This window comes from Citrus clementina, unplaced genomic scaffold (genome assembly GCF_000493195.1).
Source record: "Citrus clementina cultivar Clemenules unplaced genomic scaffold, Citrus_clementina_v1.0 scaffold_8, whole genome shotgun sequence".
Lineage (NCBI taxonomy): Eukaryota > Viridiplantae > Streptophyta > Magnoliopsida > Sapindales > Rutaceae > Citrus > Citrus x clementina.
In genome coordinates, this window is record NW_006262022.1 from 2,486,595 (window position 1) to 2,502,472 (window position 15,878).

Genomic DNA, 15,878 nt, shown 5'->3' on the forward strand with positions numbered 1-15,878 from the left:
TCATAGCTGTCGGCGGGGCTGGTGGCCAGCCTCCGCCGTTGAATCTTTTGTAAGCATTGTTTCCAAATCATTCCCTTCTCTGCACAGCATCTCCAGCTTCAGTTTGCATTCAGCATTTGGAGAATGAAGTGTTATTTCTGAAGTTGGACTTCCCATTTTTTGCTTTTTTGTTTCTGGACTATCCCCGAAAATTTCTCCACGAGGCCTTTTCGTTGCTGTTTGTCCACTCTTATGCTTAATGGAGTGATCTACATTTCTTGCTTGTAATTTCCATTTGCATCTTTTGGACTTTTTTTTGTTGACTTCTAGGCCTTCAGCTCCTTCCGCGTTTGGACTTTTATCTGTTGGGCCACCTTTTTTTGGGCTGAAAACAATCACTTTCTTTCCCTCCATTTCTGATTTCTTCTTTTCTATTTCACTTTCATTTTCCCTCTCCTTCAGATTTTCATTTCCCGCCTCTTTTTGGCTCCTTCCCCGAGTAAATGTACCTTCTGCTGTTCCTGGCTGCTTGTCCCTGCTCTGATCTGACATCCTCGGGATTTCTACGCTTGTCGATGGATCTTGACCCGAACCCGTTTTTTCTGAACTCTTAGTTTTCCCCAACTGTGGCTCCGGGTTACCCTGTTTGTCTTGAACCACCGTCGTCTGATAATTCTGACTTTTCTTCTCTGATTCTGTTCTTCCTTTTTCTTTTCCCCTGTTCTGCTTCAGTTGTTCAATCATTAACGGGGCCTTCATCCATGGCCCGAATACCATCTCTTCTCGTAATTGATTTTTATAGTTTGCACATTCCCTGTACTGGTGACCCACATGCCCGCAAACATAGCAAAAATCCGGCAGCCTCTCATACCTTACCGGCATTGGAATTTCCTTTTCGCTATTGACACTATCTTCACCTTCCTCTTGCTCCTCTCTATCCATTGCTTCTTCATCCTCCTGTCTCAAATGCAGAACTTTTATTAATGGTTTGGTGATATCAATAGAGATGCGCAACCTTGCATATTTTCCAAAGCATGCCCCTGTGACATCTGTGGCTACCTCTTCGACTCTTCCAATGGATTCTCCCAGCTCCCTTAACATTTCCGTATTCATGCACATAATGGGGACATTTAGAATTTGGACCCAGAACGAGACATGAGTAAAGTTTTGTTTTGTTACTTCACCTAGCCCTGCTGGTTCTGTCATCACAATCAAGGCTTTATCAAAGTGCCATGGTCCCCCTGCTAACACTTTTCGCTTGTCCGCTTCGCATCCAAACTGAAAAATGAAAATATTGTCTCCTAGCTCTTCGATTTTGATTTCCTTCATGGTTTTCCACACTGGCAGTAGGGCTGCTTTAAACCCTTCCTTTTTCACTTCTCTATTCAGCAACACTTTCCCCACCAGGCATCCTGCCATTATCTTCTCCCCTTTTTCCTTCATTCTGCTTTTTAGAGTTATTTTTCCCCTTGTTTCTCCATTCAGCGAGATTGCCTTACACTTTTTAATTAGTTCCTCTGTGTCCGTTCTTTTTGAAAACTGATCTGTATGCAGTTAACTGCAAAGTTTGCGTTCCTCCCCCCTTATTTAAACTCCTCTCTCCCTTGCCCAACCTTAATGAGCTTAGATTGGTCTATGAGTAAGAAGAAATTTTTATCAACAATCTGTAAAACAACCTACAACACCCAACCTTTAGTGAGTGACGCAGAGGGTCATGACAACCCACTCCCTAGCTCCCATTCTGTTTTCAGAGAAAACACAAGGAGACGTATGGCTTCCAAATCCGGTCTATCTGTTCTCGGGAAAGTCTAAAAAGAATTGTGTTAAAATAATCAGAGTTATTACAACCAACTAATGCATATATAATATGTGTATTTTGATTTAGTATAATCACCATTTAAGTGATGTTCTTTTAAAGTAAATACATGTATGATTGACATATTAGCTCTGATATGTTTTAGAATTTCTCCATAAAAACAGCAGAAGGAAGCTGTTATTTTTATGGCTATGGGGTCTTTACAGACAAATATTAGCACTCTAATATAATTAATTTATTTGAACTTGATAAATGACACATTATTTAAAATGAAATTTATGAGAAAATTTTGGATGCTAATCATTATTCCGGTAGAGTAATTTATTAATTAGTAAATTAGCTTTACCATTACACACTACTATAAATACCATTATACAAGGCAAAGCACGCAAGGGCAGTGTTCATTTCGATCGCCATATAACACAGCATGGCTATTACCTTGTCAAAGGGCGCTATTGCCTTGTTCTTGGTGACGGCCGTTGTTTCCAGGGTTTCTGTTGCTACTGTTTACAAAGTCGGTGATTCGGCCGGCTGGGCCGTTCCAGCTGCTGAGCGTGATATCAATTATACCTTAAACCTTCTGTATAATGTTTACGGCACCCAATTCTGACAACTTTGTAGTCATTAGTCTTGGGATCAAACCCGAATCCATTAATTGTTTCAAGATTAACCCTTAGTGAATTTAACCATAACTAACACATGATTCTAGAGAAGGGTTCCATATAATCGCAGATTTGGACAAACCATCATGGGAATATTCAATCAGACATACTAGACCACAATGTATACCAATTATTTTATAAGCACCTATTAGTCTATTTTCAAACGGTAAATCAAATTATTTAACTATTTGACTAAACGAGTTACTATCATCACGGTGTAACGTGAATCTTTCTTGCCGGTTAAGCCTAGCATAGTGCCTTAAAATTATCTGAGATTTGTTGGCACTACTCTTGATGGCCATCTGGGTGCATTGAGAAATAAAATATGGGTTGTTGATTAGAGAGTACCATAATTTACACACGCACTTGAACTCTGAAAGCGGTTTTGCGGGCACTCGTGGGAGGATCTGAACCAGAACTTCTTCGGTTATGTAATCTGACATTTTGCTTCTTCTTGATCTTCTTCTTCTTTTTCTTCTCTTTGGTCATATGAGTGATAATAGACACACTGCAACTCAAAATATATATAACCGAATGGTTGCTTCCATGATACGTTTCTTTTCTCTTTATAAGAGAGCTGCCGCCATTTGGCAGAAACAATACAGGTAATTTAGCTGGCACCAATCTTCTCAGACAGATGACCTAGAATTCTTTTCTCCATCGGCGATTAGTCGGTAATAATTTGATAAGTAATTTTTTCTTAAAGAAAATTACTAATTTGTCTGATCAATTAAGTTTTGAAAATTAGGATCTTTCCTAATCTGAATTACGTGATTTTTTAAAATTTTGTATCACATGTCTTTTAAGATTTCATTATTTTTATTTTTTATGAGTTAATCTCTAATCACCAGGTAGATTTTGATCACGAGAAGCTCATACTATTCATAAGGGAGTTCTAAATACACATAACATGATCATTAAATTGACATGATGTAAAATTTTCTTCTTCTGAAATAATAATACATACATTTCAAAAGTTACTTTTAGAGATGTTAAATTTTAAACTATGATATATTTACTATACATGTATAAAAGATTGCTATAAAATTTCTGACAAAAATGTTACAACCTAATTTGTGGAGTATAAAAGAAGAATAATGCATTATTTTTTTTGTTAAATTTTTTTTAATATCATACATATACACATAATTTTTTTGCAATATATATACACACGCGCGCACACATAAATTAAATTAATTTTCATATAAAACTGAAGTGAGGGTTTGATACTTAAATCTCCAGCTTTAATCACTTTATCTTAGTGGTCAATTATTATTTGCTGTGTAATTCTTATTTTAAAAAAACACATTTAATAGTTTTAAATTTAATGGTAGTTTTTAAAACCTAATCATATGTTCTCTTTTTATACCGTAAGTCTTGTGTTAGTCTCCAGACCCATATACGGACACATGAGTGCTCGTATCAATTTAAGACTAGCCTCACCTATTTTGCACTTTCACATATAAGTATAAACATCTATTGTCAGTTATTTAATCATCAATCATACCTTAAAAAAAGATAATGAAATCACATTTAAAAGCAAACTTTTAGATTATTTATAATGTTGATTTTTAAAAAGAGAAATGGTCAATCTTTTAGAGATATATTACAAGATACAAGAGATAAAAATAATAATTTTTGACAATTTATTTTAAAAAAGTTGAAAGTTTTTTTAGAAGCCGAATCGTATGTTCTGTTTTACACCTTATCGTGTTAGTCACCTAATTATATATACACGGACACATGCTATACTCATGTCAATTTTAGACCAATCTCATCCATTTTACTCCTTCACATAACATCTCTTTATAAAACTTTTTTAATTAAATAATTGTCAGTCAATTAGTTGTCAATCATACTTAAAAAAATAGTAAATTACAAAAAAAAAAAATAAGGTTATATATATATATAATCATTCTCAGGTGTGGACGTCCGTATTTTTTTAATGCGGACACATTTTTAAACTATGTGATTTTAAAGAGTTAAAAACTAACTCTCTTAAATCTCACAGTTTTAAAATATATTTGTATGAAAAATAAATGAGGACGTCCGCACTAAAAAAAGATTATATATACATACACACATATATATTTTTTTACTCCCTTTAATAACAAATTTTTTTTTAAAAGTCAACGTTCTCAATAGTCAAAAACCCTCTAGTCCATGGAAGTGATGAAACCCACCCGATTAAGTCATTTACCTCCGACCCGACTAAAGAACTTCCCATATAAAAAATGAACCGACAATTTGCCGCTTCATTTAAATCATTTCTTTTGGATCTTCCTTCTTCTACACTCTTTCTCCCTCGGAAGAAATGAGTTTCAATTCTTCAAATTCAGAAGGCCAGAAATCAAAGAGAAGCTTTAATTCTAGTAATTCAAATAACAATAGCAATAACAATGATAACAAGAAGAATAAAAGCAACCAGAAAACCCTAGGCGTAGCTTGGGGCTCCAATTCTTACTCCTCTCGCTCTTCTTTTCGCAAATCTAATTTTCCCGATTTTGGCAGGTAATTTTTTTTCTAGTATTTTGATATAATTCTCATCGGTTTTGATGCATGGCCTGTAATTTAAATTTTTGAAAGAATTGATTTGTATTAAATTATTAAAAGAAATTGTTTAGGGGAGCCTATTGTTTATATGAACCATGAGGTACAGCTAGTTATTGTACTAATACAAGTGAGTTTAACTAAATTTTTCTAATCGTTCTGTTTGTTTCTATGAATTTTGATAAAGTTTTAGTTTTGTTAATTTTTACTACGTGTAACTGACATGCTTGCGTATTTTTAAGATGAATCAGAGACATTTTATTAAAAAGTTATCATTATTATAAATTTTGTTATTTTTTTCATTGGTGCTGGTTGTTTTGAATACAGTTATATGGTAGAAAAGAACCGGAAACTTCAAAGTCAGTTTGATGCAGAAGCTTCGAGCTCTTCGCATAGTGCTTCGACCTCTGGAAGGCTTATATTTCAGGGGGTTTCGATTTTTGTTGATGGTTTCACTATTCCTTCAAGTCAGGTATGTTTTCTTCATAGGATAGTTTTCTTAAGCTATGTTTGGTTGCAAGGAGACTTAAGTATCAAAATTTCGAAAAGCAAAAATTAATGCTTATGCTTTATGGTTTTAATTCATTGTGTAAAACGTTTGGATGGACCATCTTCATTTCATTTCTTTTCCTAAGTTGTCTGGCTTTTATCTTTTGTGTGGATTTTGGTAGTGAATAATTTGTTGCCTTAGGAACTGCGCGGCTATATGTTGAAATATGGTGGTCGATTTGAGAATTACTTTTCCAGGCGTCATGTCACCCATATCATCTGTACCAATCTTCCAGACAGTAAAATCAAGAATTTGAGGTTCACATTATTAACCTTGGTTTCTTGTCCAAACTAAAAAATTGTAATTTTTATTTGGATAGAATTAGTTATGATGCTGGTAATTTTAACGTAGGTCCTTCAGTCGTGGGCTCCCAGTAGTGAAACCGACATGGATTCTGGATTCTGTTGCTGCTAACAAAATTTTGAGTTGTAAGTTTGTGATTTTGCTGACTTTATCTTGATTTCCTGAATATTTCTCCAACTGGAGTGATGGATCATGCACAAGTTTCTCTTTCAAAAGGATTATGTGACTATTATTTCTGTCTTTTCTTTTATCTTTGTTTTTCTAAATTAATTTTCTTCAATGTTGCTTTGCTACCATTAGGGGTTCCTTACGAGCTTGATCAACTTGCTAATAATCAACCGAAGTTGTCTGACTTCTTTGCTTCAAAGGGCAGCCACGTCCCTGAGGATGCTCCTATCACCTCGGTTTATCAAGCAAAACTTCAAACAGAGGATGCATCTCTGAATGATGGCTGTTCAAATAATGATGGTTTGTCTGAAATGGATGTGTCTATGGAACACGAAGGGCAGATTAGTGTAGAAATTGAAAATCCTGCACTAGATAATGATAATGAAAAGATGACTGAGCAACAATTTTGTTGTGATGGAAAATCTTGTGAAGAAAACGTGGCAGAACGCAGTAGTTCTGATATAGAAAATGAAAGCAGTGTGAAAAATGGACATCAGTCTTCTACTCTTCAACCTGCTACAAGTTCAACTGTTGCCTCTTCTAGAAAATGCCATTCAACTCTTGGGGATCCCAATTTTGTGGAAAATTATTTCAAGGTAGTGAAATGGAAAGTGATTGCATGTTTTTGCTTTAGTTTCATATCGTCTTCTTCTGTGCTCCATGGGTTATTTTAAGCATTTTAAATCTACATAATTGATACCTCTCTTGATGAATCTGTATGACCAGTTGTGCACAAAAAGTTATCTGCAGGAACTTAGTCTTGGTTATATCCTAACAAGGACTCTGGTTTCTGTAGAGTTCAAGGCTTCACTTCATTGGTACTTGGAGAAATCGGTATCGTAAACGTTTCCCCAACTGCAGTGGGCTTAAGTGCATGAGTTCTAGCCCAAGAGTTTCATCAGATTCTCAGAGGACTGCCATCATTCATGTTGACATGGTAATCTCGTTATCATGGGGTTTATAACAGGATTTCTAATAGACATCTTTTCTTTTGCCTATTATTATGGTTGTGAACTTCACCAATTCTAGAGCAATGTGAAACCTGTTGAACAAAATGGATGACCTCTGGACGTCATAGATGCATGTGCTGTGTTGTCCTTATCTGGGTTTGTAAATATACCATTGATGCTGTTATTCTGCTCCAGGACTGCTTCTTTGTGTCAGTTGTCATCAGAATCGTCCTGAATTACAGGATAAGCCTGTAGCTGTATGTCATTCAGACAATCCTAAAGGAACTGCTGAAATTTCATCTGCGAATTATCCTGCTAGATCTTATGGTTGGTTCTATTCTAAGTCTTCTATATCTCAGTCCACTTACATTTTTTATGGTTTATGTATTTTCTGTATACAAGTTGATTTTAATCCTTACTTTCAGGAGTTAGGGCTGGAATGTTTGTTAGAGATGCCAAGGCTCTTTGTCCCCGCCTCGTCATTGTCCCTTACAACTTTGAAGCATATGAGGAGGTAATAAATTTGAACATCCACTTTGAGCATGTTTAAAGGATGTGGCACTTCTGCAGCCTAGTGGGTTTCCTGATCTTTTTCTTGTTTTTTTGTGAAACTATGAAGGTTGCCGATCAGTTTTATGACATCTTGCATAAGCACTGCGATAAAGTTCAGGTCTGGTCATGGTTCCTTGAATGCTAATTCTTTCCTCCTTTGAGTTCTTATCAATATAATGTTTGTTGAATACAGGCAGTTAGCTGTGACGAAGCATTTTTAGATGTCACAAACTTGGGAGGGGAGAATCATGAATTTCTAGCTTCAAAAATAAGAAAAGAGATTTTTGAAACCACAGGTTGCACAGCAAGTATTGGCATAGCTGGGAGTATGCTTGTTGCCCGCCTTGCCACTAGAACGGCTAAACCTAACGGTCAATGCTACATCCCTCCAGAGGGGGTATGTCTTGTGACTGTTGTTTTTTTATAGGAGGCATTGTCTAATAATTTGTTTATATTAGTATTTCAGTGTGGATGTTCTGATATGGTAAATGATAATTTTACCATGCCATAACTTGTTACATTCTCAAAATAATTGTTCGCTCATTTTTTTTTCCTTTGAATTTTTTTATGACTTACGAACTTAATGTAATTGTTTTCAAGTGCTTTAAGAAATAAGAAAATCCACTCTGGTTATGCGTTGTATAACTTATGAAGTTGACACTATCCCTTCTATATATCCATACAAGTTATGTAGTGTTGCATGAAGGTCACCTTCTTGACTAAAGTAGTTGAATTGTTGCAGGTGGATGAGTATCTGAATCAACTTCCAATCAAAGAACTTCCAGGAATAGGTTATGCTTTAGAGGAGAAGTTGAAGAAGCAAAACGTTTGGACTTGTGGTCAGTTGCGTACGATTTCCAAGGTCTATTATGTCGCATCTCTAATTGCGGATATTAGTTTGCAATTTTTGATATTAGACCCAGTCTTGTCATTCTACTTTAGGTTACAAATGTATAATTCCCATAGACTCTAGCAGGTTATGATTTGACCACTGGCATTCTACAGACCTTTATTTCATTAATCTTTATTTACATTGGATTACCACATTGTCTCTGCAGACAAAAAAGAAAAGTAAATGAAAGGGTAAATATTCTTTATTGACTAGAACAAAATGAATTGACTAAATTAGAACTAAATGAATGGGACTAAATTCTACAAGAAAATACTGAAATATGTTCTGAAGTGTTTCTTAATCAGAATTAATTTGTTAAAAGTCAAAAAAGCAATAGGCAAGGACGTTTCTGTGTATTCTAATGCATTTAGTTTTTTGGAATTTCAGGACTCTCTTCAAAAGGATTTTGGAACAAAAACTGGTGAGATGCTGTGGAATTATAGTAGAGGAGTAGATAACCGGGAAGTTGGGGTCATTCAGGTTTGGAAAAATATATTTGTTCTTTGTGCCAGCACTTGTATACTTTAGACTGCTATGTGCTCTTAAAGATGAACCTCGTGTTTATTATTATTATATTGTTGTTAGAAATGAGGATTATACAAAAAGAATAAGCAGTCTGTTAAAATAGGACCAGCCTGAGCTGACAAAAAGAAATATCCTGTAATTTGCTGGAAAATGCATAGTATGCTATCCTTCTGCTTATTGAGTTGATTTTTATATTTAACATACATGTTTTCTAGTATATTTGCTTCTATGTATTTTTATTTCTTATTTTTCTATTTTCTTTTCTCATGTTATTTGACATCATCTGAGGCTTGCTGACAGATGATGTGATCTGCAGGAAAGCAAGTCTATAGGTGCTGAAGTAAATTGGGGGGTCAGGTTTAAGGATTTGAATGATGTGGGTATTCTGATGCCTTGTAGAAGCTTACTCTCACTTTTTCTTTTTCTCTCTCTTTGGGAAGGTCATGAATTGATGTATTATTTATTGCAGAGTCAACATTTTCTTTTGAGCCTTTGCAAGGAGGTTTCATTGCGCTTGCAGGGGTGTGGAGTGAAAGGACGTACATTTACCCTCAAGGTATGTCTTTCTGCCATTGTGCTTTATCTTTAAATCATGCAATGCACTCAGTTGAGTGGAGCTTCCTCTTGATGTATTATGTCTCCTTAATCCCTTGAGAAGCTACGTCTTAGTTATTATAGGGATGTGATATGAACAAAATTCATTTTATTTATTTGTTTATTCCTGTATACTTCTAGATAAAAAAGAGAAAACAAGATGCTGGCGAGCCTACAAAATATATGGGCTGTGGGGTCTGTGATAATTTGAGCCACTCCACAACGGTATTAGCTATGGATGAAATGCAGCTTCAATTATTTTTTTTAATCCCTATATGTATTGGAGGTTGAAGTATTAAGATTATTAAGGTTTGCTATAGGTTCCAGTTGCTACTAATGATGTGGAAGTGCTTCAGAGGATAACCAAGCAGCTTTTTGGGTCTTTCCATTTAGGTAAGTTAGTGTAGCAAATTAGAGTATTTTTAAACTTCCATTTTGGATAAGAGTATCCATGTTGTTGGTGTGTGTAATTTAATGGTCAGCTATTTTGTATCTATAAACTTTGTAAACCTTCTTTTTGTTTCATGTTGTATTTTCTGGATAGAGATAGCATTCTGTTAATATTTTGATTGATTTTGCACAGATGTTCAGGACATTCGGGGTATTGGCTTGCAAGTTTCGAAGCTTGAAAATGCCGACACTTCTAAACAAGGTATGTGGTGCTGAAGATAGTTCATACCAATTGTATTCTGCCTAATTTCTTATACTTCATGACACTGTTTTAGCTATAACAAATACGTGCTGTTTCTAAGGCTAACTTATATATATTACAGATTTTCTCCCTCACTAGTCACTACAATGTCATTTGTTCTAATAATCAAAGTTTGTTTCTGATAAAGTTTTCCTTTTAACTCTGGTGGTATGAAGGGGTTGAAAGAAACACTTTAAAATCTTGGCTCACATCTGCATCTGCTACTACAGAAGAGCAACATGATATCAATAGAAGGACTGGAGAGAGAACTAATATAGGTATTTTAAAGTTCCATTTTGCACACTACATGTCCTTGATTACTTCTAATAGCATTTTGATTAAAATTTCTGATCTATCTGCGTCTGGTTTCTGAGGTGAACACTGAAATTATAAAAATTGGATGATTACTGGCACAGAGGAGGACTCAGTTATATATGGAATATAATAGAGTTTTAGCAGAATTTTCTGTTTGCTTCTGCTGCTTGAAACTCTAAATGCTCGTATATGAGATTATCAAAATTGTTTATTTGAGATGTACATTTACTGATTAGGATGACAACGAAAGATCTTATTAGCATTCATGATATTACTGAGTCGATCAGGAAAAGGAGTTAGAAACAATCATGTTTCTGGTAATACATGAAGTTTAGTTGTCTTAACATTAGGGATTAGGGTGAGAGTATCACACGATGTTAAGTTTTTATTGGTATCTTGTATAAAGATATGTTGATAACCTGATATTGGGATGTCCTATCTATTGGTATAGTATTGTAGAACTTACTACGCCGACTCTTGACTCTGAATTAGGTTCTAAGATAAGTCACTATGAAAGCTATTATAATTTCTAAGATGGCAACATTTGGAAATTACTCCAACTTCAGGCAAAAGAAGGCAGGATGTTTTATATAAAAATTTTAATTTTTCAATTATGTTTATTTGAACATTTGCTTTTATTGTTGATTTGGTTAAAGATGAAATAAAATGACTGCTCGTCCATTAATGGTTTTCTTGATAGATTGTGTGAGACATAGTGATGGAAGTCTGGGTCAACTGTGCGCTGATGCAGGTGAGCGTTCTGTTCAAATGGACAATAATCTGTCCAGTTGTCAAGCTTCTTCGAACCAAACTCTGCCACCTTTGTGCCATCTTGATATGGGAGTTGTAGAGAATCTTCCTCCAGAACTGTTTTCAGAACTGAATGAAACCTATGGTGGGAAGTTAGTTGATTTTATTGCTAAGAACAAATGTAGAAGTGAAAATACCAGCAGTTCTTTATGTAACTCTCCTTACAAAACTGAAGGTGATCTTTTCTTACCTGGATTTTAAAGGAATAATATGGTAATATTCATTAGTTTCTACCAGTTCCTTATGGATGTGTTGGTTTTGTTGATTAAGGTGCTGTAAACAAGGGAAAGCAACCTCTCTTTTCTGAGGTCACCCTGAAAGGAGGGCCTGTGGAAGTAAAGGTAACTTCTTATCATTATCATTCTGGCTTTGTTTCTCAGTCACTAGTTGATGAAATATTTGCACATTTTGTTAGGCTGAACAGTATACAGTTGAGGAAATGCAGGCAGTATCTGTTTTGAGAGCAGGATCCTGCAGTGGGGCCAGTACCACTTTGGGTCTTAATAAAATTGATTTAATGCCTTCATCTCTTAGTCAGGTAGATATCTCAGTGTTACAACAGTTACCTGAAGAAGTGAGAGTTGATATACTTGAGCAGCTTCCTGCACACAGAGAGCAGGATTTCACTTGTAGTGCTGCCTTGGTTCTTCCAGAAAATGCACAGGAATTATTAGGTTTCAAGACCACTGAGAATCTTTCTGGATTAAATGAATCTGTGGTTAACAATAATCTTTGGGCTGGAAATCCTCCACTGTGGGTTGATAAGTTTAAAGCCAGCAACTTCTTGATGCTGAACATTCTGGCAGACATGTACTACAAGTCTGGATCAACTGAGAATTTATCTCCAACATTGCAACATACTGTATCCATACCTCTACATCCTCTGGATGCAAGTTCTGATGGATGGGATGAAGCCATTCATTACATGTGTGAGCTTCTCAGGCAATATATTGAACTGAGGCTAGAAGTAGATATCGAAGAAATCTACATTTGTTTTCGGCTTCTGAAAAGGTATTTGTGCAAAGCTGGCTGACTAATTTTGAGTTCTGTTGAACTTCTTTTCAGGGATAGAGCCTTATTTGATTGATATTGTTTGAAGTCTTATCAACATTGTTTTCCCTATAAAAAATATACCTTACTGAATATGTGGAAATGAAATTCCCAATTGTGTTTGTCCTAAACTTCTATTCTTTGATAACTTTGAAGAATATCTTGATTGGAGGTTTTATTCTTTCAGGATTATGGTGAAGTCAGAATTTTTTTCACAAGTTTATGGCATCGTCTTACCTTACCTTCAGGTTAGTATGTCTACTTTTCTTATTTTGAAATTTCTTGGACAGAAGAGCGTCTTATGGTAACAATTAACATTTATCTTTAGAAATCCTGCTTTTTGTTACTCTGTGCTTCTATTACTAGACTACCAATATGTACTATAAGGTATTTGAAACATACTTGATGGGATTTCTCCACAAAGTTGTATTACAATGGGATATTAAGACAGAAGTCCACATGTTTATGCTAATTACAGAGTCTACATATTAGAGTTTATAAACTGTAATCTATGAACTGATGGGTTAGGGATAGTAAATTTCATCCTTATGTTTTAGTTTCTTAACGAACAGTTAGGACTTCTCTACTCTGTTGTGCATGTTTAGAATTGCCGGTGGCATTGGTGTTCCCTTGACATTGTGTTCTAATCAGTATGTTAGGTAGTTCACTCAAAATCACCGGTGTAAGATTTTCTTTGTAATGGTTTGCATTCAACTCCATGTTGGAACTGCTACTTGAACTCCCACTAATTTTTATGCTTTTAAAAACATTCTTGATTACCATGAAAGGAGATATGATGAGATGACTTTCTTTTTCAAGGTTTTGCATCTGATATCTGATTCAGTTCCGCTTGTATTTAAATCTTGCTTTACAGGCATCTGTAGGTCATATCTATGGAGGAAACATGCATTTATAATGTAGTTCCTCTTACCATGGAGCTTCTCACATTTGCTCTGAGGTATTTTGAATGCCCGCTGCACCCCCTGCAATTCACGACGAAGATCTGAAGGTTTACTTCTAAATGTTTGCTGTCCCTAATTTGGGTTCTACCTGTGTTTCTTTAATTCTAACCGTTTTTGTAAGATTTAAGTCTATTATATTTATATCTCTGGGCTTCAGATTCAATAATCTTTCCCCAAATTCAAAATAAAGTACATAGACTATATCTTCTTAATTCTGCCCTTTATTCGAGTAGTTTTTTATTTGCCAAATTACCGAGATCTAAGCTTCTTTGAATCTAATTGCTTATTTTCTAAAATGATTCAAATCTCATATGCAGACTTACTATTTAATGATGCTTTCGGGGTTAAACTTTTCCAAGCACCTTGCATCTGAGCTTGCTGTTCTATGTCGCGATTCAAGTGAATATGCTGTTTTTAAGTTCAATTTAATCCACTTCAGTTCCAAAACATTTGTTGTTGGCTTGAGGATTCTTGCAAAATACTTGGGTAATATCTCACATTTTCTAATTATAGCTGAATTCTTTATAGATATCATCTTCAACTGTTTTTGCCATACACTGCGCAACAAAGGTCTCTGATTAAATGCAGCACACTTAGAAGAGCATTCAGTTATTCTGTTTTGGCTTCTGAGAAACAACTGGCATAATACTGTCTAATTTTCATGAAGAGATGGTTTAGTTGCTTGGCGACTTCGCATTCAAGTTTCTATATCATTCCTAGGATGTGTTACTGATCTTATGTATAATCATCTGATTAAATACATTTCAGAGATGATTTGATACCTAGATATGAGTTATTTGGGTTCTTTTCCTCTTTATGGTTTTCAAAGATTTATGTTGATTGCTGTAAGAGATGTTGACTTTTAATCTTGTTCTTGATGCTTGCACATTGGATGTTATTTGGAATGCCCTTCACTGAAGCCACTCTTTTCATTTTGATTTGTTTAGGGCTGTTATCACCTCCCTGCCTCAACCTGAATCCCCCATCTTGTACTGGAGATTTGTGATATTATATTTGACTTGGCGCTATGGAATAAATTGGAAAGTATCTTGAATTCATGAATTGGGTCTAAGGCATTGCATACAAGATCAACTTGTTGGTACTTCCTCTGCTCCTAGTTTAATTAACACATTAATTGGGTTATTGTTTTCTAATGTGCTCTCACTATGTTTTTTTTCTAGAGACTGAAGTGGCCACCCTCGAGTTTTATTAGCAATATGTGAAATGATTGGTCTTTGGTGAATCTCATTGTTTTGCTGCTGGTTCAGTCATTTGTCGACCAATGACTGCAGAAAAAGCCACTCGATAGTTGGCCTTTATCTTCTTAAAAGTATCATTGCAAATACAATGGTGGTTAGTGAAGAAACTGTTTGCACTTCAGTTTCTTTCTTTCATCCCCCCTCCACCAACCCCCTCCCCCCAACCCCCCCGGCGTTAATAATATTATCTTGGAATTTTCGAAGGGGGGCCGTGCAGTATTCTTTTGTTTGCTCGTGGTAGGTTTTCTCATGTAAGTCCGGGGACGGTGGTGGTGGATTGATTCGAATGCGTCTGCCATTTGGATAGGGTGGTCCGTGCCATCTTCAAACCAACCTTTTTTTTTAAGGTTCCAAATCCTTGATGGCATTCTCATTACTTTGACAATCTTGATGTTTGTACAATGCTCCTTCATGGTTCATCAAAGTTTCTGTTATTGAATTGTCCAAGGGGTGAAATTTTGGGTCAGGATTCATTAATTTTATTCGATTCGAGTCAAATTAAATAGGTTTGAGTTTGAAAAAAAAAAATTTGTTTAATAAATCAGCAAATTTGATTCAATTCGTTAAATAAATGAATTGAATTTAGGTTTAAGGTTGCCTATTCGTTTATTCGTTTAGAATTTATTTATTAAGCGGGTTTTAAATGAACAAAATAATAGACAATCTTTTTAATAAAATTACTTATTTACCATTAAAATTTAAAAAAAAATTGTTTAAACATTTTCAAGGTATAAGGTTAGTTTTGTTATTAGGAAATGATAATAAGCCAAAAAAGAAAATGAAAGTAAAAGCATCATCACTCATCAGTTGATCTTAGGGTTTAGTCATGTTGAAATTGTTTAGAGGTAGAACACATTTTCATAATTACACAATTAAAGTTATAATGAATGTTTTATTATTTATCACTTTGTGTGAATAGTTGTAATTCATGCTCTACTTTAGAGCAGTTCCAAGATAGTCATAACCATTTAAAAAACATGCGTCTTCGTTTCCCAAACAAAAGCCAAACTAAACACTCCCAAAAATTAGATCAAAGCTCTCACTTAAAATGTTCAGGCAAGCTTCACTACTGTTGGCTGCTGCAATGACAAGTTCTCGAATAGCTACACTTACCAATGATCTAACCGTCAATTTCATTCTTTCTTGCGCGTTTAAGTTTCTTCAGCTTCTTGTTTTTTTAATTGTACTTGTGTTTAGCTTGGAATTTGGATCTAGTTGTAATGAATCGATTTTGTTGGTTAGATTGTAAA

General features: G+C 35.1%; 2 protein-coding genes across 2 annotated transcripts; one reads left to right on the top strand and one right to left on the bottom strand.

The window, feature by feature from the left end:
• LOC112096140 lies at nt 1-1,398 on the bottom strand. The gene has a single exon (XM_024179064.1). The coding sequence runs from the start codon at nt 1,396-1,398 to the stop codon at nt 1-3; it is 1,398 nt and encodes a 465-aa protein (XP_024034832.1).
• A 3,344-nt stretch (nt 1,399-4,742) lies between these two features.
• On the top strand, nt 4,743-15,110 carry LOC18035461 (DNA repair protein REV1). The gene is given in 27 exon segments (XM_024178871.1): nt 4,743-4,968; nt 5,335-5,479; nt 5,699-5,814; nt 5,909-5,985; nt 6,161-6,624; nt 6,825-6,965; nt 7,174-7,198; nt 7,201-7,305; nt 7,404-7,492; nt 7,598-7,648; nt 7,724-7,927; nt 8,273-8,392; nt 8,810-8,902; nt 9,264-9,323; nt 9,417-9,503; nt 9,683-9,766; nt 9,862-9,934; nt 10,125-10,193; nt 10,409-10,510; nt 11,299-11,532; nt 11,628-11,698; nt 11,773-12,368; nt 12,595-12,655; nt 13,282-13,416; nt 13,687-13,855; nt 14,317-14,468; nt 14,551-15,110. Coding segments are annotated over 24 exon segments (3,306 nt in total). The 5' UTR covers nt 4,743-4,771; the 3' UTR covers nt 13,324-13,416; nt 13,687-13,855; nt 14,317-14,468; nt 14,551-15,110.
• The last annotated feature ends 768 nt before the right edge of the window (nt 15,111-15,878 follow it).

Bases quoted from the DNA above. Each gene is read 5' to 3' on its own strand.
- LOC112096140 (XM_024179064.1), bottom strand. From the start codon at position 1,398: ATGGCAGGATGCCTGGTGGGGAAAGTGTTGCTGAATAGAGAAGTGAAA.